The following is a 25,937-nucleotide window of genomic DNA, read 5'->3' as shown; positions in this document are numbered from 1 at the left end:
TCAGACACTTTCTTGTTCAATTTACTTTGTCATTTTCTTCTAGCTTATTCTCAGCAGTTGGGATGAAAATATAACACAGTGACACCTGCTTACGAGAGGCATTCAATCCACTAGATGTCTTGATTGGAAAGGTGTTTGTTTTGGTCCAAACTAAAATCTGATGCTCTTTATTTTAATGAGATATTCATGTTTTATGGGGAAATAACTAGAATTTGTGTTACAGTTAATCTTTCAGTTAACCTGTTATTATTTTAATGAGATATTTCAGGCCCGTAATTTAGAATAAACAAGAATCATTCATGGGTCAGATTCCACGCCTTTTCATTCTATAAGGGCCTTGTTTAAACAAGTGTTTTACCTGCAGTAAAATTTGATTGTCCACGAAGATGTAAACTTCCTTTTTTCAGGAATTTCTTTGTGTACATAGGTGAAAATAACACTGGTAGGGTGCTCTGGGCATGGTTAGGTTGTTTCAAGATCCCAGTTGGAGTACTGAAAGGAATAGATGATAATTGCTTTGTTACTTTGCTACCTTTTCTTCGTTCATAGAAATATGAGGGCTGCTCCAAAAATAACGTTTCCTATTTTATGATGTTGGCCCACAATGTCAGAGCTGGATGTTGATGGGATGGCAGTAGAGGCTGAACCTTCCCAACAGCATTTCATTTTGTTGCCAGGTGACATACGGCAGCAGAGGGGCAGTCTGACAAAGGTGTGGAATTGAATTATTCCATGCGGGAAAAAATGGCTCCCATTGACACTCACTGATGCTTGCTGAACCTTTATAGAGACCAAACAGTGGATGTGAGCACAGTGAGACGGTGGGTGGTGTGGTGTGTTTCAGCAGCGGTGACAGAGATGTTAAAGACAAGCCACATTCTGGATGGCCATATGCAGCTGTCAGTCCATGACGTGAAGAGCAACTCAATCCAGGACTGTGGAGCACATTGCCAGTCTTGGCTGGATTGTCCCACTGCAGCCACTGTATAGTCTGTATTTGGCATCCTCCATCAATTCGGGCAATGAAAGACAGACTGTGTGGGCAACGTTTTTCTTGCAGTGATGCTGTGATAGCAGGTGTGAGACAGTGACACCCCTATTGGTGCTGAAGTTTACAAGCATGGCATGCAGTTTCTTGTTCATTATTGGTGAAAATGAATAGCTAATGTTTGTGCCTATTTTGACAAATAGTGTTTTGTAGCTGCAAATTTGCTCTATCTTAATAGTGCTCTTGTGTTCTTGGCATCTGTTGTAGTTTCCCTGAAAATAAATAAGAGGCATTACTTTTGGAGCAACATATATAGAGGTACTGAAATTGAAAGGGAGATTGAAGTGGGTGCCCAAGTGTTTCTCTCACCACAATCACTCTTTTTCCTTTTTTGTTGCCTTTCCCCTTAATTTACTTTGTTTGAATATTATACTGTTTAATACTGTGGTGCCCGAGTCAATTTTCTGATGAATAATTAAGCAGGTACATGCCCTTGGAAAGTCATTGCATCCTTTATTGCCACTTAAACCTGTTAAAGGTGAGGAATTGGGGAAATGATCTTGTCCATTTTTTTTTTTTCTTGACTGCTGTTTGTGTAAGGATCGAATTTAGTAGGACTCAGAATATGCCGTATTTAGCTGTATGTGATCAACTATCTCAGGTAACCAGAGATGTACCCAGACTGGGGAAGCATTTCCTTGGCCTTTTGTCACTCAGTGCAGCTTCTTTTTGCATAGTTAAATTGCATGCTTAGATGGCAGCGGAGCATTTCTGGCAGAAGAAAACATAAAGAATTGGTCATTAATTCTCTGTGCACAGACAGCCAGGAGTTTTGCAGCTCTTCAATAGAGATAGCTGGGACTTCTCTAGAGGAGAAGGAGAGTCAGCAGCAGTTGGGGTGTGTAATGCAGTCAGAGTGTTCTGGGCATGGCTGGGTTAACAGGAAAGTTTCTGTAAGCACTGGAGAATTTCAGGTTCTCATTAAATTCTTGAGGTTGGTATGCTTGAGTGTGGCTGCACTACAGATGCAGCTCTAGGAGGGTTATTATAGGGATTTGCTGATGTTGTGCTGGCCTGGGTAGCCGAGCCGTGATTTCCCTTCTAGGAGCAGTGCATGCTCATGACAGTGGGGAACATATGCTTTGTTAAATTGCATTTTATTGTACTTTTTTTTTTTGTGAGAATACTTTTAATTGTAAACATATTTCAGTGTCTTTGGTCACTCCAAATGATGCTAAAATGTCAGCTTGCCTTCATTGCTCATTTACTCTTTACTCTCTTGCAATTAGGATGTTGTTAGAAACGCACATTGATTTCTAGGTAGATGCTTTTCCTAGGACAGGACATATTTCTGCTTAAATGTTACAAAATAAACCAACACAGTTCATGTTAATGTCAACTCATGGGTTGTTGGCAGCATTGGCCATGGCAGCAGCCTGCTGCCAGCTCCGCGGCAGGGAGGTGAGATCTCTCTTCTGGCTAAGGCAGGGAATTCCTTTATAAAGCAAAACTTCTGCCCAGGCAAGCTTGAGGAGAAAGGGTAGACTGGAGCACGTGCTTAGGGTGTTTGAGTGATTAATGAATGCAGAAATAAATGGAAAAGGTTATGACAGGGTAGCTTTATCTGTATGTGGTGCAATTGACAGGGATATTTTGATAGGGACTCTACCCACTGATGCAGTTATTGTGGCATTTGGAAGAGCTTGCCATAAAATTGCCCAGCTGTGATTAAAATTCCCCTGTGCTGATGTGGTTGATGTGTTCAGTCAAGCACCGGAAGAAGCACATCCAGTTTCGGGGTTCCTCGGTGGGAGGAAGAGTGATGAGTAGGGGGGTGGTTTGTAGCAAAACAGCTGGTAGAATTGGAGAGGTTAACATCTCAGGGGAGGTAACAGGAGTAAAACACAGCTAAATAACAAACAATTAAAAGAAGCAAGTGTCATGGAGATAAAGAACTCTTATAGATTGTGGAAGAGATTATTGACATCCTTCAAGTCAGTGTTAATGATGCAGATCTTGAAATGTGTGGTGGCTGAGATTGCAATGTGTGTTTTGATAGGAATTCTGTGATCGCTCGTCAAAAGCTTCAGACCTGTTGCTTTTTAAAGGATGTTTTCTTTGCTGTCTGAATCAAATATGCCAGCTCTGCAGTCTGTGTTAGATTAATTGAGATGCAGTGAGAGTGTAGAATCTGAACCAAGTGTGAGGTTGGCAAACTTTGTTCATCCTTTTATATAAGCAGACTTCTGAAAGTAACCGCATAGAGTTATTGGTAAAATTAGTGTGAATCTCCACCCATCCTTAGAAAGAAAGGTTTGGAGCTAGATGGAGTCTGAAGAAACAATTTGAAATATACCATGTCGTATTTGATTGGCTCGAGTGAATGAATAGTTGGTCTTGAGGAATGCTTTATTAGAGTATTATTATAGTTACTTTTCAGTGTCTGGTGATGGATTTTGTCTCACTGGAGTAAAATTCTGGAAGTGGCATGCCCAAAATACCCCAAGGTAGGTTTTGCTGTTTCCCTTTTCCTCATAAAGTGTTATTTAATTTTATGTGATTGAACTTGGTGACATTTAGTGCATCTTGAAGGAAAGAATTTATAACTCTAGCTAAGCAAAGTGTATTTCGGGCTTGTTCTCGGTGAGCTTTTCTTGCTATTCTGCCAAATCCATGTGCACCTTTGCCTGTTAGGAACCTGTGCCACATCATGCCTGAGCTCCTTTCCTTAAGGTAAAATAATATCTTCAGACACTCAAATGGAAAAAAAGAAAGCTGTGAATCCATGGGGGCAGTTGAACCACGGAGTGAGGAGTTGAAGGGACTCTTTCCGTCCCCATAGCAGTAGCTCATCTTTTCCTTTGGTTCCCACTGTAGTGCCACTGGTTCCTATAGAAGTCCCACTGATGGCTTTAATTTATATTGAGCCCAGGGAACAGTGCAGGAACATGATGTTCAGCACCACAAGGATCCATCAGGTCTTTTTTACCCACCCTCAGCTTCCAGGGAATGGGATAAGAAAGGCACTAAGAATACCCTGCAATTTGCCATCAGAAAATTTCCATCCTGTCCAGCAGTATGAAGTTTGTAGGGTGTTTGTGAATGAAGCATAGCACAAAGGAGTTGTATTGTTCAATACTCAACAGCGTACCCTCCCTGGATCTAATATTTCATTTAAAAACAATTTGCCTGAATAAAATAAAATATGCATGATGGGTGAACACAGATGAGCTCTGTTAATGTATTCTAATTAACTTGCTAAAAATATTTTAAAATCTTAATAAGCTTAAAGAGAATTTCTGATGATCAGTTGCAATGTTAATGAGCATGGTACAAAAACATAAAGTGAAGTGGAGAGCTGACTGGCATTTGCAGCACGGTCTGTATAGCTGACATTATTCTTAGGCAAAAGAGCTCTTTGGATTAAATTTATCTTTTGTCTTGGTAGCTAATTTCTTGAGATCTTTTTCTAGAAAGCATAATGCACAAAACATTAAAAAAATAATTACCTGTGTGATTTGGGGTGGAGCGGGGATTTTATTACTTAATCATGCCTTAGAAAAACATGCTAAGGACATTTATAATAAAGTATCTGTGTTCTTTGTGTGTGGGAGAATGACTCTTTTCCCTTTATATCTGCCATAAATCTCAGATTGTAGTTCTTGTTCTCTCCAGGCTATTAGGTTTCTGCAGCCTGTATTTCATTCCTTTAGCACCTATTGTTGCTTGGCAACAGCACCCAATTTACATGAGCCCAGCCCTGAATGAACAGCTACCTGGAACCTTTCTGCTCAGAAGCACCGAGAAACGTAGCAGTTCTCGCATTCAGCATGACTTTTATTAGGAAATATTAATTGCTTCTCTCAATTCATCTTTATATAGCCTTTATTTTCTTAGTTAAAGGAGAAAAAACTCCATTCTCTCTTTAGTTCCGGTCTGCCAGAGGTCACAAAATTCATTTATAGATAATCCACTCGGAAAGCGGGAGGTTTGTTAATAACGGAGGAGTTTAGCAGTGCTCAGAGCCTCAGCTGGTACAAGAGTCTCGGGTGCTGCATGCAGGTGTGCAGGGGGGAGGAGGCTCAGGGCAGTGGAGGAACCCACCAGAGTCACACATGGAGGATCAGTGGTGTTTTTTCTGTTTTTTAGGGAGAGGAAAGAGCAAGTGTTCCTAGCTCACTCTATTTGCTTCCCTTCTTGGTGCACATAACTTTTCTGAGCAAGCAAAATAAAACGAGTTTTCTGGTTTTCTCAGCCTGGTCAACAGCAGGCCTGGTCAAGTATCAGATATGGAGGGTGGTGGGCCTTCATGTGGCAGGGGGTTGAAGCTTGATGATCCTTGAGGTCCCTTCCAACCCAAGCCATTCTATGATTCTGTGGACAGCAGGTACACTTTTCCTATCACCTGGTTTTATTATTTGAAAGTACTTTATAACTTGTAGCTTATATACATGTATATTGAGAAAAGAAGAAAAGTTCTTCACCAGCACTAAATGCAAAAGTCTTATAGGACAACATTCACGAGGACCAAAAATTTAATACCTCTTTTGAAAAATCTTGTGAATAAAACACTAAAATGATTTGATAATGCTTGGACCTTGACTCTTTCCTGTTCTTTGTAGTCCTTTACTAATGCTTCTTGATAACAGAAAGCCACAAAGCAAATTTGAGATCTGGTTTGTAAATCTTTATCTGAAGATGTTTTTTCCCCAAAGTTTGCGGGTTTCTCTAAAAACAAAAGACTTGGTAGGATATTCTTTCCTCTCTTTCCTCAAGCAGTATTCAAGGTCAGATCATTGCACCCGTACTTTTTAATTATGTTCTGTGGCTTTAGGTAACGCTGAACTTGCAGCTGATTATTGTTATATTTTCTCCTGTGGACATGTCTTTCTCCTGATGCACAGACTGTGCAGATTAACTAATGCAGAATCGAATGCATTTGTGATCTAAGTAATGAAGGGGCCTTTGTTCTATTCTTGGTTGTTCTACTGATTTTGTGCGACCTTGGGCAGCTCATTTATCTCCTTCTTCGCTTTTCCCATTTTATCTTCGATGGGTGGTGTCATCTGTTGATTTGCCAGTGTAATTTTTTATTACCCTTAGAAGATTTGCAAGGTGAGTAAATAGTTCTTAAAAATGAAACGGTGGTGTTTTTGTGTTTCTGAATAACTCAGCAGTAAGTGCTATACACTGCTTTGTGGTCTGTAATGCCACGTGGTGATTACCCACGTCAGAATTGGGTAGGCATGAGGGTGTGTATATTTTGCTCAGGTTCAAGCATGGATTTCTCACGTGTCAGAATGTTTTGAGGAAATGCTAAGCTGTGCTGCAGTGCTAGCAAGAGAGCACACTGAACAAAATAAACGTTTTTAGTTAGTAGAAAATGCCTAAGATAATGATTATTTATTTAACCAATTTCTGGGATTATCGTGCATATTTCTGACTTTGGCTAACTGTCTCTGCTCCAATTCAGGGAACTGAGAAATGCAAACTTGTAAGCTTGCATTTCCAGTGCTCCTGTGGGCGCTGATGAATGGTTTAGTGATGAGCTCTCTCAACTCCAGGGCTTCCTGAAATGGGGAACATGGGACACCTGACCTCCTCAGGACTCTGCATAGTGTGTGTTCCAGAGCTGTACACCTTTGAAGTCTGCATATGCTCCTAAGAAACCTGGCTGACTTCTGACAAAAAGTTCTTTGTGATGAATTAGCAGTTGTTCACAGAATGGCTAAGGTTGGAACTCTGTGGTCTTTAAAGGTCCCTTCCAACCCATTCTAAGTGGTTGGAAAGGACCTCTGAAGTTCATCTGCTCCAAACTCTACTCCACAGGCCTACCCAGAGCACAGCGCCCAGTCCCACGTCCAGGTGGTTTTTGGTGATCTCCAAGGAAGACACTCTATAACGTCTCTGCACAACCAGTTTTATACACAGACACCTTCCTGCTAAGTGTTGGGACAGACAAACTGACTACATGCAGCATCATACAATTCTAGGGTAGACGTTTTTAATCCTCTTAACTGACTCTTCTCTTTTTTGATAGTTCTTTTAGTGGTGAAGACATTTCTGCAAGTCACTGGTAGTGTACCAGTGGCTCTAAGCGTCAGTGATTTGTGGTCTTGAGAATAAACCTTTTAATGAGTAGCAGAACTTAATATACTTATCAAAAAGAAAGATAAGATGCAGCTTAATTGTAGTCTGTAATTGCTAAGACACAAAGAGGAAACCCAGTTCTATGTTAATCTTTTAATTGGAAGCCTGAAGCCACAAAGATCAACCAAAAAGAAGTTTAAAAATAAAAACCTAAATTATGGGAAAATTGCAAATATTTAACTTTGAAGGTCATTAAATACAAAAACAGTCAGTAATCACAATAAGTCTCTGTCAGTTCAAATTTTTCATCTGAAAATCTCTGTCCTCTTCAGATTATTGTCTTCAACAAATAGTGTTGGGTTGAATTGTGGGATAATTGTGTTAAAATTATGCAGCCTCTTTTAAGCAGATGATCTGTTCTGGACTTTAACATTTTTGGAGCTCTCTGTAGGTAGATTTTTAAATAGGTAGATGTAATGGCTGGATTTCAGCTGTCCAGTTTGTTTCTCCTCTAAGTTCTACTTCAGAACATTTTTTGGGAATCGGTTAATTTGTCACATTGGTTCCAGCTTTCATGTTGCAGTTCCTCACTGTCCTCCAAGAAAAGAATTTCCACCTAATACCTAATCTAAATTCCCTCTTTTAGTTTAAAACCATTCTCCCTTGTCCTATTGCTATGGGAGTGTATAAAGAGTTGGTCTCCCTCCTGTTTATAAGCTCCCTTCGTATACTGAATTCTGCAGTGAATTTCCCTGAAGCCTTCTCTTCTTCAGGCTGAACAAGCCCAGCTTTCTCCATTTTTCTTTGTAGGAAAGGTGCTCAGGCTCTCTGATTATGCTCATTCCTATCTCACTAGCTCATGGTAACTTATTTTTTCTGTAAGGAGTGAATTCAGAACCAAGGATTTATGCAAGTCAGAGAGATAGCAAGGATGACTTCAAGTAATACTGTCTTCAGGGGAGGACTTTTCCTCAAGTACATTTTCAGATTTGACCAAATAAATTATAAGTGTTTCTTCTTGTTAGCCTTCCCTCTTTCCTTAAAAGCATTCACAGAAAGATTTTTTCAAATTATTCAGTGTATGTCTATGAAGACTTCAGATCTAAATCTGCTTTTTTTTCACCCCTTCCTGTAAACTCTGTTGCTGAGTTGTGGATTTTTTTTATACGTTACTGTTGGAATTTAGCCCAGGCTTCATCAAAATAGTCTGTCAAATAGAGATCCATGGCTCAAAAAAGAAAAGAAAAAAAAAAAGGAAAGAAAAAATCACAGCAAATTGATAAGCGATTGCAGCTCTGCAGAATTTCTACAAGAAATGCAAATATTCCAGAGGTCTTGTTGTGAGCTTGTCAATGTATATGCTACTGTTACGGCTATTGATCAGCTTGTTCCCAAATAAGTCTTTAACATTCATGAGCCGAAGTTTTCATTCCTGCATAATGCTGCTGAAGTCAATGAAGTTGAATTGTCAGTAGAGTTGTATCTTAACTTTTTGGTTTGTTTCCTATAGCATGTCTTAGACTGTATTTTGTAGGTAATCTGCAGTAACAAGGTAAAGCAAAATGTTAAAAGGGAATTTATGTGCACATTTTTCTGTGTTTATTTTCTTGAAAACCATTGAATAGATAAAGACTTTGAGTCAGTGCTATTTGCACATTCATACTGATGTGAGCTAGGTTATAAGGAGTTTCAGAGTCGGTGATTTGGTCTCTTTAAGCTCCGGGTTGTGAAATACAAAGGTTGTCTTTACTGAAGTGCTTAGAAAAGCTAAATTTGGTATCCTCATGAAGAATGATTTCTGCTATTAGAAGTCAACACTGTCACTTGAGAACATCAGGTGACCTAGACTAGCAGTTGCATATGGGTCTTGGCTATGGGTACCGCTTCTACTCAGTTTTACTTAGGTGTGTGCACATCTACTCATTTTAGTGGTATTATTCTTGCCTTGTAGAAGGGTGAGCAAGAAGAATCACGCCTGTTCTCCCCTACATCATTGTAGAGACTTTATCTATGTAAGTAGCATAAATGTTGAGAATATTAGCCATATTTGTCATTGTTGCAAAGGAAATCTTGGCTTTTTTTCCCCGGTTGAGTTAGAGCAGGTTTGATAAGAGCTGTAGCCTTACAGGCAGATGATCAATTTTATCCTTAGAAGTTGTTTTTCTTCCCCAGACAGTGCATTTAAAAAACTAAAAATAAATTCCGTGTCTGGAAAATTTATGACAGAAGTTTGAGCAATTGAAACCCCTAATGAAATTAAAGGCCGTTATGAAATATGAAAACTTTTTTGCTTGTATGTAAGGAAGTAGTCAACCTATATGGCAAATATGGCTTGCTTCTTTCTGTAATAAATTAATTGACACTTCAAAGTGAAAGTAAAGTCTTTTAAAAAATGGGTTTTGAATAGCTTTTATGAATTACTGTCTTCTTTTTAGTACTGTAAAGATGGCTGGATTTGTTTTATTATTTGGCTTCCAGCTTGTAGTTTATTCACTCAGGCAGTTGCATTGGCCTGTAAAGTAAAACAAACAAACAAACAAAAAAAAACAATTAAAAAAAACAAAACAAAACAGTTTGGGTTTGCATTACTCTTACCTCAATCAGGTAGATATTGTCTGTTGTGCTGCAGCTGTTTGTGGCAGTCTTTTTTTCTCCTGAAAAGCGTCAGATGTAATGTAGTGTAGTGAGGCAGAGAAGCAAGTGCCTTTGACCCAGTCCTCAAAGTCATGTAGGGGGCACTGAGTGGCTTGCAAATTTTCCTATTTCAAAGATACGGATAGGAAAAGCTTTCTACTGTAGCAGGTGCTTACTTTCACTGTATTAGCAGAAGAATAATTAGCATGAGTTTTTGAAGAGTTAATCTGTAAAGAGGAAAATTTTGGAACATTTGTTTTATAAATGAGGCAAAATAATGATGTATTCTTGCTTTGTTTTTTTTTTCTTGAATGAAAAGCTAGAAAATAATTTTTTTTTAAATTATAGTGTTTGGAGTTAATCAGAGAAATAACGGAGGGGCTGACACTTTTCTTGTTGCTTACAAATTGTAAATTGCAGTTATTTGCAATCATGCTTATAGCTGGCGTGGGTTCATGTGCGTAATCAGCTGCTTTTTGAATGCATGTTCCATTGTTCTGTTTTATTTATGGATTCATTTGTGATGAGAAAGACATTATCAAGTTGTTTGGATGAAGCCTTGAAAATGTGTTTTAGGAGTTTTGAATGTCAGCAAGTGCGTGGAGATTGGGGTACAAACCAGGGCTGTAGACAGCAATGGGCATTTAGGTGGAACAGTTGAAGAGTTTCCATCTTCAGGTTCTTCTTCCTGACTTTATGCATGCTCTAGCAAAAGTCAGGATTGATACAGGCATGTTCCTACTGCCCAGTTGAAATACGGCCAGACCCAAAAGCCCTAAGGTCAGGAGTTTTCCCATTCAGGTTAACATCTGAACCTGTTTGCAGTCTGATCTGCTCCCATTCCTGTTAGAACAGGGGAGTGAATTTCTGCCTCCAGCCTCCTTGGTGCTACTCGTCAGCACTAACCTTCCAATTGACATGAGTTTGCTTATGTGATTATTTTTTCTGAATAGATACAGTCATGTGCCAAGGCCACTACAGGGGATAGTGGGTTGCTCAGGAGAGACTGCCTGTCTTACTTGCTGATTCCCATTTCACTTGCTGAATCCATCTGGGCTCTTTGAGTTTTCGCTTTCTAAAATTTTTGTTCCAGTCCATCCATTACTTTGTATCTTACTCTACTTGAGCTGCTTGCTTTTTTGGAAAGGCATCGGTTGTATGTTTATTAATATACAGCCATGTAGGACTGCAGTCTTTCTTTCACTGAAATATCCATAATACAAATAACTAATTTCTCTGTCTTCCCATTTGTCCCTTATGCTTTTTGGTGAAAGCAATATCTTGACTGAAAACAAGAGCCAAGAGATGAACTTTAACATCATCCAGTTCTTCTTGTTGGATCTCTGAAGGAGACAGTGGGGCTTGTTGTGGGAACAGTAACAAAATCTGGCTGTGGGCTGGCTTCTCAGTCTTATTTGGGGAAGTACCTTGTACTCCCATCTATGCCCATCCCTTCAGGTGCTTAAGACCAGATTGGATGGGACCATGGACAACCTGATCTAGTGCCTGATTTAATGGCTGGTGACCCATGGCAGGGGGTTGGAACTAGATGATCTTTGAGGTCCCTTCCAACCAAGCCATTCTATGATTCTACTATCTTGCTATGTAAGTGAACTTCTTTACTTTTCTTCTCCCTGCTGCTCTCCCCCAGCCATAGCAATTACTGTTTTAACTGAATTTAATTAAATCAGCCACAGTATTCCACAGCGATAATTCAGCTGTGGAAGTGATGCATATTGCAGGACAGTGCCATGCCACAAGCAGCTGTAAATGCTTTCTACACAGGGTTAAAATCCTGTATTGGCTCTCTAAAAAATCATCAAATTTTAAATAGGAAGGAAATAAACGGGTTGGTTAGGTACTAAGCCAGGAGCTTTTAATTAAAAGATGTTTAAACCGATTCTCTCAACTGTCAGAGAATTGAATTCCTGAATTATGTTTGCTAGAGTTGGTGTTGATTTTTATTTTAGTAACACTGTATTTAAGTTCTTTCTGTGCACTGCTGTAGGGGATATAGATGGTAGCTCCTGACAGATTCACCCACAGCTGGCTGAGAACACCACTAGTGATGGATGAATGATGTCTTTGTTAATGCCCCCGTATACATAAATGATGGGCTTTATTTATTTATAAGATGTATCCAATTACACATCTTAGAGCAAACGTCCACCGTTCAGTAAAGCACACAATATTGGCATTAAAAAGGCAAACCCTGAAATCAGTGATCGATGCATTTTCCACACTCTTAGGAGGAGAGACTGAAATAAGAGAGAAACATAAAATTCTGCTAATTCAGATCAGTTCTTTTGGGACCTGGCTCCTTGTTTGTATTAAGTGGTTGAAACTCAGTCAAGAAAGCTGTTGTCCCCGCTCCGGCCGTATGTGGAGCTGCTGCTGGGAATGCAGAGCACTGAGGTCACTCTTCCTCATGTCTGGATGGACCAGTCCCACCAGTGCAGTGGGTCAGGTTCTCTTGTCAGATAGCAATGGCCAAGGTTCATGAAGCTGGTACCCACTGGGATGTGTTTCAGTGAAGCAAACAATCCTAGTTAAGGAAAATTAATGATTTTGCCCTTCGTGTGTAGGACATGCCTTCTTTTCTTTTCCTTGCATGTGCTTGTACTCAATAACTAGTTCAATTTAGAACTTGAGATATCCAACCAACAGTTGAAACTTCACAGCGCAATCTGCATCAGTTTCTTTTGTCAAGTAGGTTCACTATGCACTGAAATAATTCTTTAGTGTTTAGCTACAACAGAATTAGTCTGGATTCAGATAATGGTGTTAAACACCTTTAGATTTAACTCTACTTCCCCTCTTGTTAGGTACCTTCTTCACCTAAAGGCAGGGTAAATACAGGCTCATAGGTGCACTGCGATGTTACCCCTGCTTTTCCTATGGTAACTCATTTATATTGAAATGTTCCAAGTTACAGTGACGGCACAGATATATAATAAAAGCAAAACCTGAGTCTTCCAACCTATTGATGAGCAGAAGACTCCTGTCCAGCCCTTGATTCCTGCCTGCTTTTGCCCCTTCTGCCTTGTGCACCATTCTCTCCTGATGGTGACAGCCCAGAAGCTTATTAAGCCCCTCTCCAGAGGCAGAGGGTAGTAAGCATGGCTTGTTCCTTGCTTTCAATTCCTGTGAAGTGTAGCAAACATACTTGTTTCTAATTCCGTCCTGCTGGCTATTTTTGAAATGTGTTTTCATGCTGGATATGATACTTCTGCAAGAATTTATATTCTCAGCAAGGTTTAGCAAGACAGAATTGCAACTACTAGGCAAATCATTTAGAGTTCAGCTTGGTTTCTAGGAACAGAGGCTTGGTAGTTATTTTTCACTGGTTTCTGTGCTATTACATTGTTGTGATAATCTTGGCAGGGATCTGTCATTCTGCGTTGGTATAATTGAAACTTGTTTTCCCCGAGGAATCACTCTGCTGTTTGTTTTATTTGTTTACTGACATTGACAGAGATCCTAATGGCTTTTAAAACCCAATTTGTGCATCGCTGAATATCCTCCAAAGAGGAAAATAAAATTAAATTTATCAGCAAGATAGGGTCCTCTGTGCAGTGCTGTAGCTGGGTCTAAGACTCCACCTGAGCACCTCACTTTGGGTCAAGAAATGTCACGAGGAGCCTTTTGTGAGACACATCTTCTCTGTTTCTGATTCTGTCTTCAGGGATTTTGCCATTAAGGACAAATAACAAGTTGTTTAGGGCCTCGGTATAAATTGACCGCGTTTGCTTTGTGTGAAGTAAGATATTTTTTTCAGCTTTTGTTAAAAATGAGGTTAAACGAACAAAATAATATCACAGTAAAATTCCCTTTTTAGGAGGATGTACAGAATGGTGTTACTGTGATAGATCATATGACTGTGCTGCTATTATTATGATAGATTAGGGTAATTAAGTGTGTAGATTTATTTTTAAAATATAAGATATTGAAGTATTTATGCATTCATTTAATTTTAAATCTTTAAAGAATTTCAGTGAGATACTTGAACTACTGAAGCTTGTAATACCTTGCTGAATTGTGGTTGTGGATAGATGTATGGCTTGTTGGATGTCATGCTCCAGAGGAGCACGTACACAAATAAATAATGAAGCACTGGACAGAAAGCCAGGAACACGATGAGGAAGGGTAAATTTCTTATAAAGACTAAAGAATGTGTAGGGTATTTTTTTTTCCCACTACCCCCAGATCTATGATTTTTAATTGGATAGAGATTTATGTAATTTTTTATTTTGCTGAATTGATTTAGACCATCTCTAATTACCTTCTGACACGCTTCCTTGTCATTCAAGCATATAGGGATGCTCAGGTTCCAGTGAACTCTGATTGTGAACGTTGTGAGGAGTAAGTTTGGAAAATATTGCTGATTTTAAAGGTTACCTGTCAGTTTTTATATATACAGCTGTGAGCCAAACCAATCTGACCTCAAACCAGAACTGTTGTATAATACCACTCTGCCTTTTTATTGAATATCTCTTTTGCAAATCTCCCAGACTTGGTAGCACTATAATAATAATAGACGTGCAAAACCTATGCTACTTCTTTTAAGGAAGTGTTCTAATGAGTTTTGGTGGTTAGTATTATCTTCTTTTTTACATGTGGTAAGCTAGAGATACAGGGAGAGAGCCCAGACCATCTGACTTCCCCTCCTCATTCTCATGGCTTGGTTCAGTAGTGCAAATCTGTACAGTATGTGCTTTCAGTCTGATCTGTGTGTTCTTTTGCATTGCAGTGCCCAAAACAAGGATTTTGGCTACAGGTGGAGCATCCCATAATAAAAAAATTTTACAGGTAAGTAGAAAATTAAAGTAGATGATTATATCTACATTTTTATTTCGGCATATAGAATCCAAATCACTTTAACTGTATGGGAAGGTTTGGGTATAGGATTGTGAAACTGCTTCAGGTTATTGGGATTTTTCCTCAGGTTTGTTTTGGAGACTAATGCTAACTTTGTATTGAACTTCAGATTTATTTTATGTGTGTATATATATATATATATTTACACTTCACTAGTTTTATGGATGTGTATCTGAAACACTGGTGATTTCCAGCTTTCGTTGCTTATGTCAAATCAATTAGCAAAGAAACCAAGAAGAGACTTGATAAGATACCTGAGATGTTTATAGTTTTTGTCATTAAAGTCAGTACTGGACTTTAGACTGAAACTGGAGTGGGATTACCCTAGTGCTGGACACTCAAACAAATAAATCCACCGAAGAAGAACCACTCTAAACCCTGTCCCTGTTGTTTTTGAACATGTATTTCTTACTGGCATTGTGTCACATATTAGTAGAGCTCCTTTTCTTCTGTGTAGTCTCTCCTCCCTCTTCCCATCTTCCTCATCTGCTGCTGTTGCTGCACAGCTAACACTGGTTAAGATCCTTTGTCCCGAGAATATCCTGAGTTTATTCCACTGAGTGCATCAATAAGCTTCTCTTTGACTAGAGGCTCAGTGAGCTTGGGGATGGGCATCTACACCACAAAGCTCAGGAGTTAGTCAGCACAGGGTGAATTGTGTTCTCTGGATACCGATCCATTTCCATTAGTAATAGAAACTCTTGAGGCCAGCCTCAGCTACACACCATGTTCTTTGGTGAGCACGGTTGTACAAAGTGAATGCGATCTGTTCTGCAAAATGTGAGTTGGAATAAATGGAGATTGAAAAGCAAAGACCTCACTTTCTCCTAAGGCATCTAAAATGTGTGTTTGTAGAGCCATAGGATATAGAGCTCATTGGGACACAAAGGACAGATTTGGAATGTTTTGCCTGTACATGTCACTTCATCTGCTTTGGTTATTTTGCTCAAGAAGCTGATGTTGGAAAATTAACTGGTATGTTAATGGCTTAAAATATTGGTCCCCACTGAAATAGTTCTACTATTTCTTAGCGTACTAAGAGTATGTTAAGAAAGAGATTGAATTAATAGATATTTTCTCTTAAAGCAATATTTAGATACTAGGAGGGTCTCCTTGCTGTGAGGGCTGAGAACAGAATGTTTTTGTAACTTGTAATTTTAAAATAGCTGAAAATTTGTGGTCATGAGAGTGATTCCTGTGGTGCTTGCTCTTCAAGTGTAGTAATAGAGCTGCTTTTAAAACTCATTAGAAGTGTCTTAAAATAATATGATCAATATGGTTTCGTCCACTTAATTCAATCACTGGTTAATTGGATCCTCCTTTTTAATTTAATCAAAACCTCAGAAACCATATCAGTTGCATGAAGAATAACGGCTTCCGCCCTTATCATGGTCAATTTTGGATAATTTGTTCCAGGGTTACAAAAGAGTATCATTTAATTAATCAACATTCAGTAACTCCTGTATTTTACATAGCAAAGAAGGCAACTTAGGAAAATGTGCTTAAAAAAAAAAATACAGCTATAGCAGAGCAGTTTTCTTCACTATTCTGGGAAGCTTTTTATAACATATGTGGGGCCTGATTAATGACCACATGAAACATAGTGAAATATTTGTAACAGTAAAACCTTTAACAGTTTCTTTTAAAATTATTCGTGAGAGAGATCGTGGTTTCAAGTAATGTACTGAATATATGAACTTTTAATAATTTTAATTTCATAATCATGTGACACAAAAGGTAGTTATTATTTGTACGATTGCAGTACTTATTAGCATTACTGAATAGAGCTGCATTGTATAAGACTCTGGAGAGGTGCAACACAAAAGACCTCTGTTCAAGGAAATTTAAAATTCAAGCATAAGGCAAGGAATACCTATGTGAGATGAAGAGATGAACAGATGGGGAATGTGGTGAAATCATACAGGACGGGATGGATATTTGAACCTTGCACTCTGTGACCTTATTTCCAGAGGGCTTTTTAATGGATACAGTGGTTAATTTTCCATTTATCCCCTAACAGTGAAGCTCACTGTTTGTTCAGTTCTTGCTTACTAACAAAAGTTAGGCAGTACTGACACTGCAGTATGAACAGAAGAGAGCATAAAAAGTGTGTAAGATGAGGCTATTACTGGATTCTAATTAGCAACTTAATGGCTTTTGTTTCAGATAACAAAATTCGTGATTATCTAAGGTTTTTATTTGCAAATCTCTCTCAAACTTTCAGAGAAAGAGACAAAATCCTTTAAAAACATTGCATATCTTTTTTACTGTAGCATATGAATTGAATTCCTTAGTCATCTTCTATGAGGCCATGGGGCCCAGGATGAACCCTGGGCCCCATCTTGAGGCATATCACACCACATGTGCGGGACAACAGGGGGATCAGGCCTAGCCAGTATTTTGGGGTGTAGGAGCACAGTCCTCATGAGGAGCAGCTGATGGAGCTGGGATTGTTTGGTCTGGCGAGCAGGAGGCTGAGGGGTGACCTTATTGCACTCTACAACTGACTGAAGGGAGCTTACGGTGGGGTGGGAGCTGGACTCTTCTCCCTTGTAACTAGCAATAGGACTAGAGAGAATGGCCTCAATTTGTGCCGGGGGAGATTCAGGTTGGATGTTAGGAAATACTTCTCCGAGAGAGTGGTCAGGTACTGGACTGGGCTGTAGAGGGAGGTGGTAGAGTCATGAACCTGTAGATGTTCAAGAAACATTTCTATGTTGTACTGGGAGGCATGGTTTAGTGGGAACTGTTGGTGATAGGCAGATGATTGGACTGGGTGATCTTAGAGATCTTTTCCAACCTCAGTGATTCTATGATTCTGTTCTATGATCAGCAGGGTTGTGAATCCCTGGATGGGGTTTTGCTGGTCACAAATCTGATTGGTTTGTGTTTGTGGACACTGTGACCTTATTTTAAATTCTTATATACTGATGTAAATCAGGTGATAAACTTCTGAATTGCTGCTTGATTCTTGTGTGGCCTGAGGGACACCTACAATCCTTGGGGAGATTAAACAAAAATATCTATTTAATTTGGAAAGAATAAGTTGAGAATATTTTCAGTAAAGCGTTCTTGAATATTCTGTGTCCCTGTCCAAATTTGTCTTATTTTCCCTCCACAGTATCTTATGTTCTTAAAACTACGTTGTTAGTAAGAGTGCATACACTCAGTAAATGCGAGATGCTGGTGTAGATTTCAGTGCAGTGGGTGGAATGGTGCATGGTGGAATAACTTAGTATCTGTCAGATATCAAAACAGATTCTTTTCATGTATTATTTTCTTTGTACTGCCAAACCAAGCTGAGAACACATAGCCTTGCTTTGTCTTCATAGCTAAGGATTACTCAAACGCAGGAAAACTCCTGGTATGTGTAAAGCCTGTGAGATCAGGTCATGCTTCATTCTTCTGCTAACCCTAATGTAATGGGAGTGCTGGAAGCAAAGACAAGTGGTTTAGCAAACTGTAGCTTTTATGCTATCAAAGTTGAGAACTGGGGAGCCATGGCTGGTTCCTTTCTCCTTCCTTTCTGCTTGAGTCAGCCATACAAGTGATGGAGGAAAAAAGGCATCAGTTGCAGGTTCCCAAATGGATATCCCTGATGCAGGCCTTCAGCATGGGCAGACTGTGTGGGCTCATGAGAGAGATGATGCTTGAAGTTAGAATCCTCTAGACTTTCAAGAAAGAGATCTGAGGAGAAGTGGGACTTAATCTCCTGGCTGTAGTTGCATCTCTAGATCAGATTTACAAATACTCCATTGTGTCACAAGTTCAGGAGACTCAGTGTTGTCTCTGGTACTTTTTTCCATGGATACCCAAATGCTCTGCTGGAGTGTATATAATCTGTCTGTTTTCCTGTGCAGTAATAGGGATTGCTTATCCTTTGTATTTCATGAACATGCATAACTGATACTCTGATACTTCCCAGGTCCTGTCTGATGTGTTCAATGCTCCAGTGTACACTATTGATACAGCCAACTCTGCTTGTTTAGGAAGTGCTTACAGAGCGATTCATGGTAAGACTGTAAGGAGATACTTCTGAGTGGTCTAGATGTTTAATTTCAGTTGGTTAATACTTGGGATTAATGTTATTGAAAATGAGAGGGGAATAAAACTGGATGAATCTGACTGGAAGGTCACTGAGGTCAAAGCAAGGGGGAAGTTGCTTTAATACTCTTGGATCGAGCTGCTTCTCAATCAGGGGATAAGGCCTGGAAGCTGCTGAGATTGGCAGGTTAGAGTCTAGGAGCTTTATGTGTTGTTTTGTTATCTGAGTGGCTGAAGTGGTCTAACAAACTAAAGATCCATCCTAGCAAAGAGGTTCCAAGACAACAGAGACGACAAGTCCAGGAATACTGCTGGCCAAGTAAATGTTTCTAAACCTATATATCTTCCAGCTTTTAAATGTCAAGACATACAGTATACAAGCCTACTGGGCTTCACACTCGAGCTGTGTGCACTTTGTCTTGTAAAAGCATAAATCCTGGGATGCTTTTAGGTTACCCAGTCATTCTGTTCATTGTACCATATCACTCAGTGTGATGCAACAGTCCAAGACCCAGATTTAAAGTGTTAATGAACTTGTATTTATTAATGCATGCAGTGCTATGTTTAGGTTAGGCCCTCAGCCATTTAAGTGTTCAATCTCAGACAGGACATTCTAATAAAGTATTGTTTAAAGTAAGTTTCTAATACATTATTGCTAAACAAGTTAAGGAATGGGGATCAAATTCTGAAGTAATTGTGTAGGCCAACTGTTCTTAACCTCTGTTTTTCTGATTAGAAGCTTTAGGATTTGGCCCTTACTCATAGAATCACTAAGATTGGAAAAGACCACTGAAATCATCTCGTCCAACCATCAGCCCATCACCATCACTGTGCTCAATAAACCAGAAATGGCTAGCTCCTGTAAAGATTCATATAAGATCCATGCCATTGCACATGCATGGAAGAGAAAACATCAGTCATGAGGAAAAATCAGCCAAGTTGTAATTTTAGAAGCAAGTTCTGCTGTCACATTATACCATGTGAAGACTACATGCTCTCTTGCATTTGAAGAAGCACAGCCAAAAGTTTGAGTCAGTATGTTTAACACACACAACTTGCTCTCTGCTTTATTTCCAGACAAGTCACAGGGATTCTGTCAGGCAAAGCATGGCAGAGCAGTGTAAGCAGTACAGTAAGGTTATCAGTGTGTTTAAGCCATAATGGGACTATTTTTTGCACCTTGGAGGCTAAATCTCCAAACTCTGTGCTCAAACTTTGCCTACTGCTTCAGCAGTCACCAAAAGCTTTCCAGTGCATAATGCTACAAGCAAACTTTTTGTCCCTGAATACAAGTGGAATGTAGAGCCATCATTAAAGTTTTTTTCAGTGATTTCATATGTATGGAAGATATAAAATCGCTCTGCCAGTTTGGCATGTGGAATCTTGAAGCTTGGTTGACAGAGCATTTGAGGGAGGATTTCAGATGCTGTGCTGTCACAGGGACTCCTTAGCTCAGGTGCTCTGCCAGCCAAGCCCTGGGGGCATGCCTTGTGTGTTTCTAAATGGCATTTTTCAGATGACTCACTTTTGACCAGGGAAAGGAATTTAGTATAAGCAAAGACTTCCTAATATAAATGAAATATTGATGGCAGTGGCTCTTTAATCCCATTAGACTGTACATCTGGTTACAAGTAGGGTTTTCCACAGTTCACCTGGGGTACTTACAGTTGTAACAAGGAACTCCTAAAAGGGTGTGATCCACTTGCAAAGCAACATGTTGTGGTAGTAGGACTCTGTTGTTATTCTGCTTCCTTATATATCAGTGTGTTTAATGATTTGTAACATGCTTTCTTGACACTCTTTTCCCTTCCTTTTTAGTTTAGTCACATTTTGTCCTTGAATCTTTTGCTTCCACATATTTCCACTGCTGTTTACTATACTGTTGTAAACATAAATAATTACTGATATTGTTGAATAGCATTTCTGCTGCTTGCCTATTCTCCAGGGCATGTATTGAGTGATTGGCAAAAACTCAATCACAGCATCCCCACTTCCCAGGCTAGTGCACTGGAATGTAAGATTTTTTGCCGTTTATCCTTCAATCCTGAATGCTGACCTGACCGGGGAAGATCAATATAAGGTATTAATTTGCCAGGGAGTCAAGGCACATCCCTCATCTTGCTTTTTGCATTGATCAGGATTGTGATTCTCGTTGCAGGACTTGTAGCTGAGACAAATGTGCCCTTGGCTGATGTTGTGAAATTAGCACCAGAGCCCAGATTGGCTGTTACACCAACTGCTGGGGCTGAGGAGGTGAGCAAGCTTGGGAATGTCATTTTTCTTTTCATTTTCTGTCTGCTTCAAAATGTAGTAGTATACTAATTTTTCTAGTGAAATGGATTAATCTAAGTAATATTTTGTTGCACAACTCTTAATTCTTATTGTGAAAGTTGATTTAATTTGGGGAGATGGCAGGTGTAATGATGTAGTAATCTGCATGATCACCCTCTCTATGTCTGAGAGAATGATTTTTTTTTTTCCTTAACTGGGTGTGATTGGAGAGCAAAAGCGACTTCCTAAACAGATTGAGTTTGGATACACATCAGGTTGTAACTGATAGTAATTGACAAAACAGTCTTTACTTGCTTGCAGGCTGCAGTACTGAGAAAGGCATGGTGATGGTGCTTTCCAGATCTTCAACAGTGGGCAGCAATGCTGTGTCTTTTCTTGTAGCTCTCAGTTGGAAAAGCTGAAAGCATGCCAGCTTGGAGAATTCAGTACTCACAGGTCTTTGGTATTTTGCTCATCCTGGGAATTTCAGCTTATCTGAAGGTGAAACTTGTGCTTCTTTGGGCCACATATATTAAGCAAGACAAGTGGTCATTGTTGCTAATGGCACCATTTCTGCCTGTATTCCTGCCCACGAAGGACTTGTCTTGGGCTTTACAGTGCTACCTCACACCTCTCACTACCAAATGTCAGATGCCTTAATTTACAACAGCTTTTGCAATTTAATGTCAGCTAATAAATTTAAAAATGCAACATTGCTAGATTCCTGGAGAATATGAGTTTAAAGAAGCAAAGATGAGTCTAGCTCCATCTTCAGCTGTGTATCAGGACGGCCTTACATACTCTATTTGTGATGTTTGGTTATGCCCTAACTACAGGCAACAAGGTTTTAAAGCTTTTATTTAAACTGGGAAATTAATGATCTGCCAAAACTACTAACTCCCAGCTACATATGTACTGGAGCACCAGATATCATCATGAGTAATAATAGAAATGATCATGCTGCATTGTGCCTGCCAGCATATTATTTAATTATTAACTGAGATGGAGGAGCTCAGTAATCGAATAGAAGTCCCCTTCAGAAATATTAAGACATTGAATAATTTAAACTTGATTGATCTGATCTCATTTACTCAACTTTCCCCCCTCATTCTGAAAGATAATTAACAGCAATGGCCTGTGTCGCATCTGTTGCAGCTGGAGGCTCCTGTGGGGGCTTCAGGAGCAGCTCCCTGGTGTCTGATCCAGCCTCACGTTGCTGCCTCATACCCCCCAAAATGCTCACTGCTGGAGAGCTGACAGGCTGCTTTGGTGGAGGTGCAGAGTGCTCTGAGACCTGCTGGTGACCCCCAGTGCTGCTTCAGCTATAAAGCTCAAGGGCAGGGGATACAGCTGTCATTCACAGAGGACTTGCAAGAGCAGCAAGCACCTTGTGCCCCTGCAGGGGCCAGCAAGCCTAGCTGGAAAAAACAGTGGGGAATTCATTTGCCTCTTCCTATTTTACTGTCTGCATAAAATGGCCTGGAAGCTAAAAGAGTTAATTATCTCCCTCTCGATACTTTTCTTCTCCTTTTCCACTTGGTTAGACCTGGCTCTCATAGCATATCTTTTTATTGGTTTTAAATGATGTACAGCAGAGAATTATTGCCCCAGTAGATAGAAGTGAATGATAGAGAAGGCAGCGGCTGAACAGCGTGTGAAGGAATAACTGTTCCTGTGCTTCAGCTTAGCTTGCCAGCTTCATTCCATTAAGAGCTGCTTCTTGCAATTACGTATTCCATACAATTTTTTTTCTTCCTGTCTTATAATTTTACAGTTGATGGTGGATTCCCTGGCTAGTTTCATGGCTGTGAAACTGCAGAAAGCCAGAGGGGCCTGTCAGTAATACAGTGTGTTAGCATGAACAGTGCAGTAAAAATTCATAATGTGATGAGTCAGTTTGATTCTGTTTCTTACAGAGCTGCAGCTCCCTGTCCATCCAATTTCATTCTGTTGAGTTTAGAGGCTTTCACCTAAATGACGGTTCTTTTTATAAACTTCAAAGTCATCCTGAGGTTAGGTTCTGTCTCACTGAGGAGCTCTTCTGAAAGAATCTGGCTAACCAATATGAAATTGCCTGGACCACTTCCCTACATTTTCTGGACAGCTACAGTTAAATCTTGGCAGAGTGGAGAAAAAACAGGTCATAACACAGCAATCTGGTCTAGTTTTGTCCTTTCTTCTTGGTGTAGATTGGAGGCAACATGTGCTACATCCTTAGAAGGAGAAAAACCTCCTATAGACAGAGGTCAGATGCAACAGTTTGATGTGGCCTCCTCTTTGATGCCAAGGCCTAGGCATATAGCAGAACTTCCCAGGAACACGACATGCAAGAAATGTTTCTTTGATTGCCAAATGATTATTTGTGATAATGAGTGTGATTTCATAAAGGGGGGGCAGGGCACAAAAAACAATTCTTCAGATTCACTTAAGCTGACAGCCAGGTAAAATGAAGTCACAAGATGGGAAACGTAGTTCTTGTTATGTGTGACGGTTAGTAGCTAGTGGAAACTGAAGTCCCGTAAGTTGCAAGTTGTCTGGCAAAAATGTGACTTTATGTTAATAGCAGACCGTCCTGCCTGGAAATGACCATACTAAAGAGAACCATTTCTGTGGCTGACGCTTCAGCTGAACATGATTTCACAATATATTTGTAGGCTATGGAGGCTTCTGCACCCTGAGCTTATTTATAATTATGTAGACACCCACATGGATCAGAAGGTCTTCTGGTGGTAGCCACCGTGGTGATAACCTTTGGTCATGACTCAAGCAGACTAGTTGAAGTTAGTCATCTGTAGGTTAAACTGATGAATTCCTTATTCTTTTTTTCATATTTTCAGAATAACAAAAGCTAAAGTCATCTAACCTCTCTGGAGTCTTTTCATCCCCAAGGAAAAAGATTAATCAGAAATACTAGGCATGACAGAAATGATCAGGAGATTATAGAGCAGTAAATATATGCTAACAGACAGAAAGGATCCATTATTGTGGCATTAGAATTCAGCTCTATTCTAGTAATCTGTTAAACAGAGATGGTTGGCTTGTTGTTTAATTAAGCAAAAAAGCAGGAGAGGAATCATGATTATGTGGGGTTGGTGACTTATGTTTATACAAACCAAATACCTATAACATAGTGTTTGATTTATTGTAACACTTTATATTATAGGGTTTTGCAGGGAGGAGGGATGACACAATTCACTACCTCTGGATATATAATCTTTGATTGCACTATTGAGGGCACTGAGGGCCATAGTTCAGTGGGCATGGTGGGGATGGGCTGATGGTCGGACTAGATGATTTTAGAGGTCTTTCCCAACCTTAACAATTCTACGGTTCTATGGTTCTATTGACCCTATTGAAAAGTATCAATTCTGCAAACATTCAAGAAGGAAAAATGTGGGCCTACAGGTTTTCTTGACTTTGGTGATGTGCTTTGTAAGCATGTGTGTTTGTAGAAGTGACCCTGTTACCCAGGAAAGTTATAGCGACCTATTTATTGATTTAAAATAATGATATTTTTGTTGAATTAGATATTTGGGCGTGGGATGTTTTCTGAAATTGGCTTAGGTTGCTAATTTAGTGCATTGCAGATCATAATAATACAAGTATGGAAATATGATAATAGGTTTTGATGGAAGTTTGATTAAAGTGACTTGGGTAACCAATAAGTTTCAGGCTATTAAACTGTTTCAGATATGCTTACAAAATGAATATGTGAAAGAAATGAAGGGACAGTTGGGGTGTGGTTCCTTGCAGTCATCTTGAGGGTATTTCTGGACACCATCATGTTCTTTCTGCCCTAAACATATCCTTTTTGAGTTAAAAAAGGTGAACTACTGTGATGATTTTAAAATAAAATATCTGTATCTCTCAATTTCTTAAGCATATCTCTGAAGTAATTTGAATTTAGTTTAAAGGAAAAAAAAAAAAAAAGGAACCTGTCTAAAGTAGCAAGTGTTTGCAAGGGACTGATTAATTTTAATCTATGCAGAGTAGATTAAATGTACTTGGGTAGATTAAAATTAGATAATCATCAGCATCATCTTTGTAATTTGTAAATTTTGATTTGTTCCAGTCATTGGCTAACGCAGGAGACAGAAGGGTCCGTGGGATTGTCACTTGCAGTAATCATTTGTAGCTGGATGTACTCGTAGAGAACAGGAGGGACAAAGTCCTGTTCTTGTAGGCGTAGTATAAAGAAGTGGTAACAGCCCTGTCGAGTTCATAGGCTAGTAGTATGGTGAGATAAAATATGAGGATGACACACTTGATTTAGATTAAAGAGCAAGGTAACATTTATCTGCAGAGTTTTTCCAGGCAAGGCGAGTCAAGTTATTCTCAGTTATAATGTAATCTGTGTCATTTCTTCTTTCTTATTTATTTGTGGGATTGTCAGAGCGTGTCCAAGTTGTCCCAGGAGTGAAGTTCAGCATTTGTAAATGAAGCCATCAGAATACTGCTAATGCTGCAGAGTTGGCTATAGACATAAGCAGGAGAAAAGGCCATAATATAGCAAGGACAATTAAATTATGGACAATAATAAGGTTCATGTTGTGATACATGTAATTACTCCTGCTAAATATCGTGGTCTGATATATTAGGTTTGAGGCTATGACAGAGAGGGAATTTATGTTCTTGAGTTTTTATGCATCATTGAGAGTTCTTTATTCCCTTTGGACCTCAATTAGAAAAATAAATCTATATAATTGCCTCAGGAAAAAGGCTCCTGGAATGGCTTAGAAGGAGCTGCTGAGGTTCTGCAGGGGCGATTCAGCCGCAGCAGATGTGGAGAAATATCTTTCACAAACACAGCTGTGTGCGTTCAGGCCAGGTTCTCCATAAAGCACTTGGGTTTTCTGTGGTGTTTCCTGGGAGCTGTGCTGCTTTGGCCCCAGACTTCAGCTGGTGTAAAACTGCTATGAAAAGCACTGCGTATGAAAGGCGTGAAGCACTGCTGTGCTTACCAGCCACGATGGTGTCGCAGCCAAATTCCCTAATGAAGAGGAATTTAAAACTTTGTGTTAGCCCTCTGAAC

General features: G+C 39.5%; 1 protein-coding gene across 13 annotated transcripts in view; it reads left to right on the top strand.

Annotated features, from left to right (window-relative positions):
- XYLB (xylulokinase) overlaps positions 1–25,937 on the top strand; it is a 149,427-nt gene that overhangs the window by 67,523 nt on the left and 55,967 nt on the right. For 12 of the 13 annotated variants that reach the window (XR_014884122.1, XR_014884120.1, XR_014884119.1 and 9 more), the window contains exons 16-18: positions 14,463–14,521; positions 18,516–18,603; positions 20,793–20,887. Coding sequence is in view for 2 of the 13 variants with exons in the window: in XM_085226977.1 (XP_085083103.1) it covers positions 14,463–14,521; positions 18,516–18,603; positions 20,793–20,887 (242 nt within the window). In the remaining 11 variants the exon portion in view is untranslated. Of the gene's footprint in view, positions 1–9,029; positions 9,091–14,462; positions 14,522–18,515; positions 18,605–20,792; positions 20,888–25,937 lie in introns of those variants that run through there. The other variant, XR_014884128.1, reaches the window with a different exon arrangement.

Source organism: Meleagris gallopavo, chromosome 6, assembly GCF_905368555.1.
Source record: "Meleagris gallopavo chromosome 6, MGAL_WU_HG_1.1, whole genome shotgun sequence".
Lineage (NCBI taxonomy): Eukaryota > Metazoa > Chordata > Aves > Galliformes > Phasianidae > Meleagris > Meleagris gallopavo.
The sequence above is the reverse complement of the archived record's forward strand: the minus strand, read 5'-3'. Positions and strand labels throughout refer to the sequence as shown.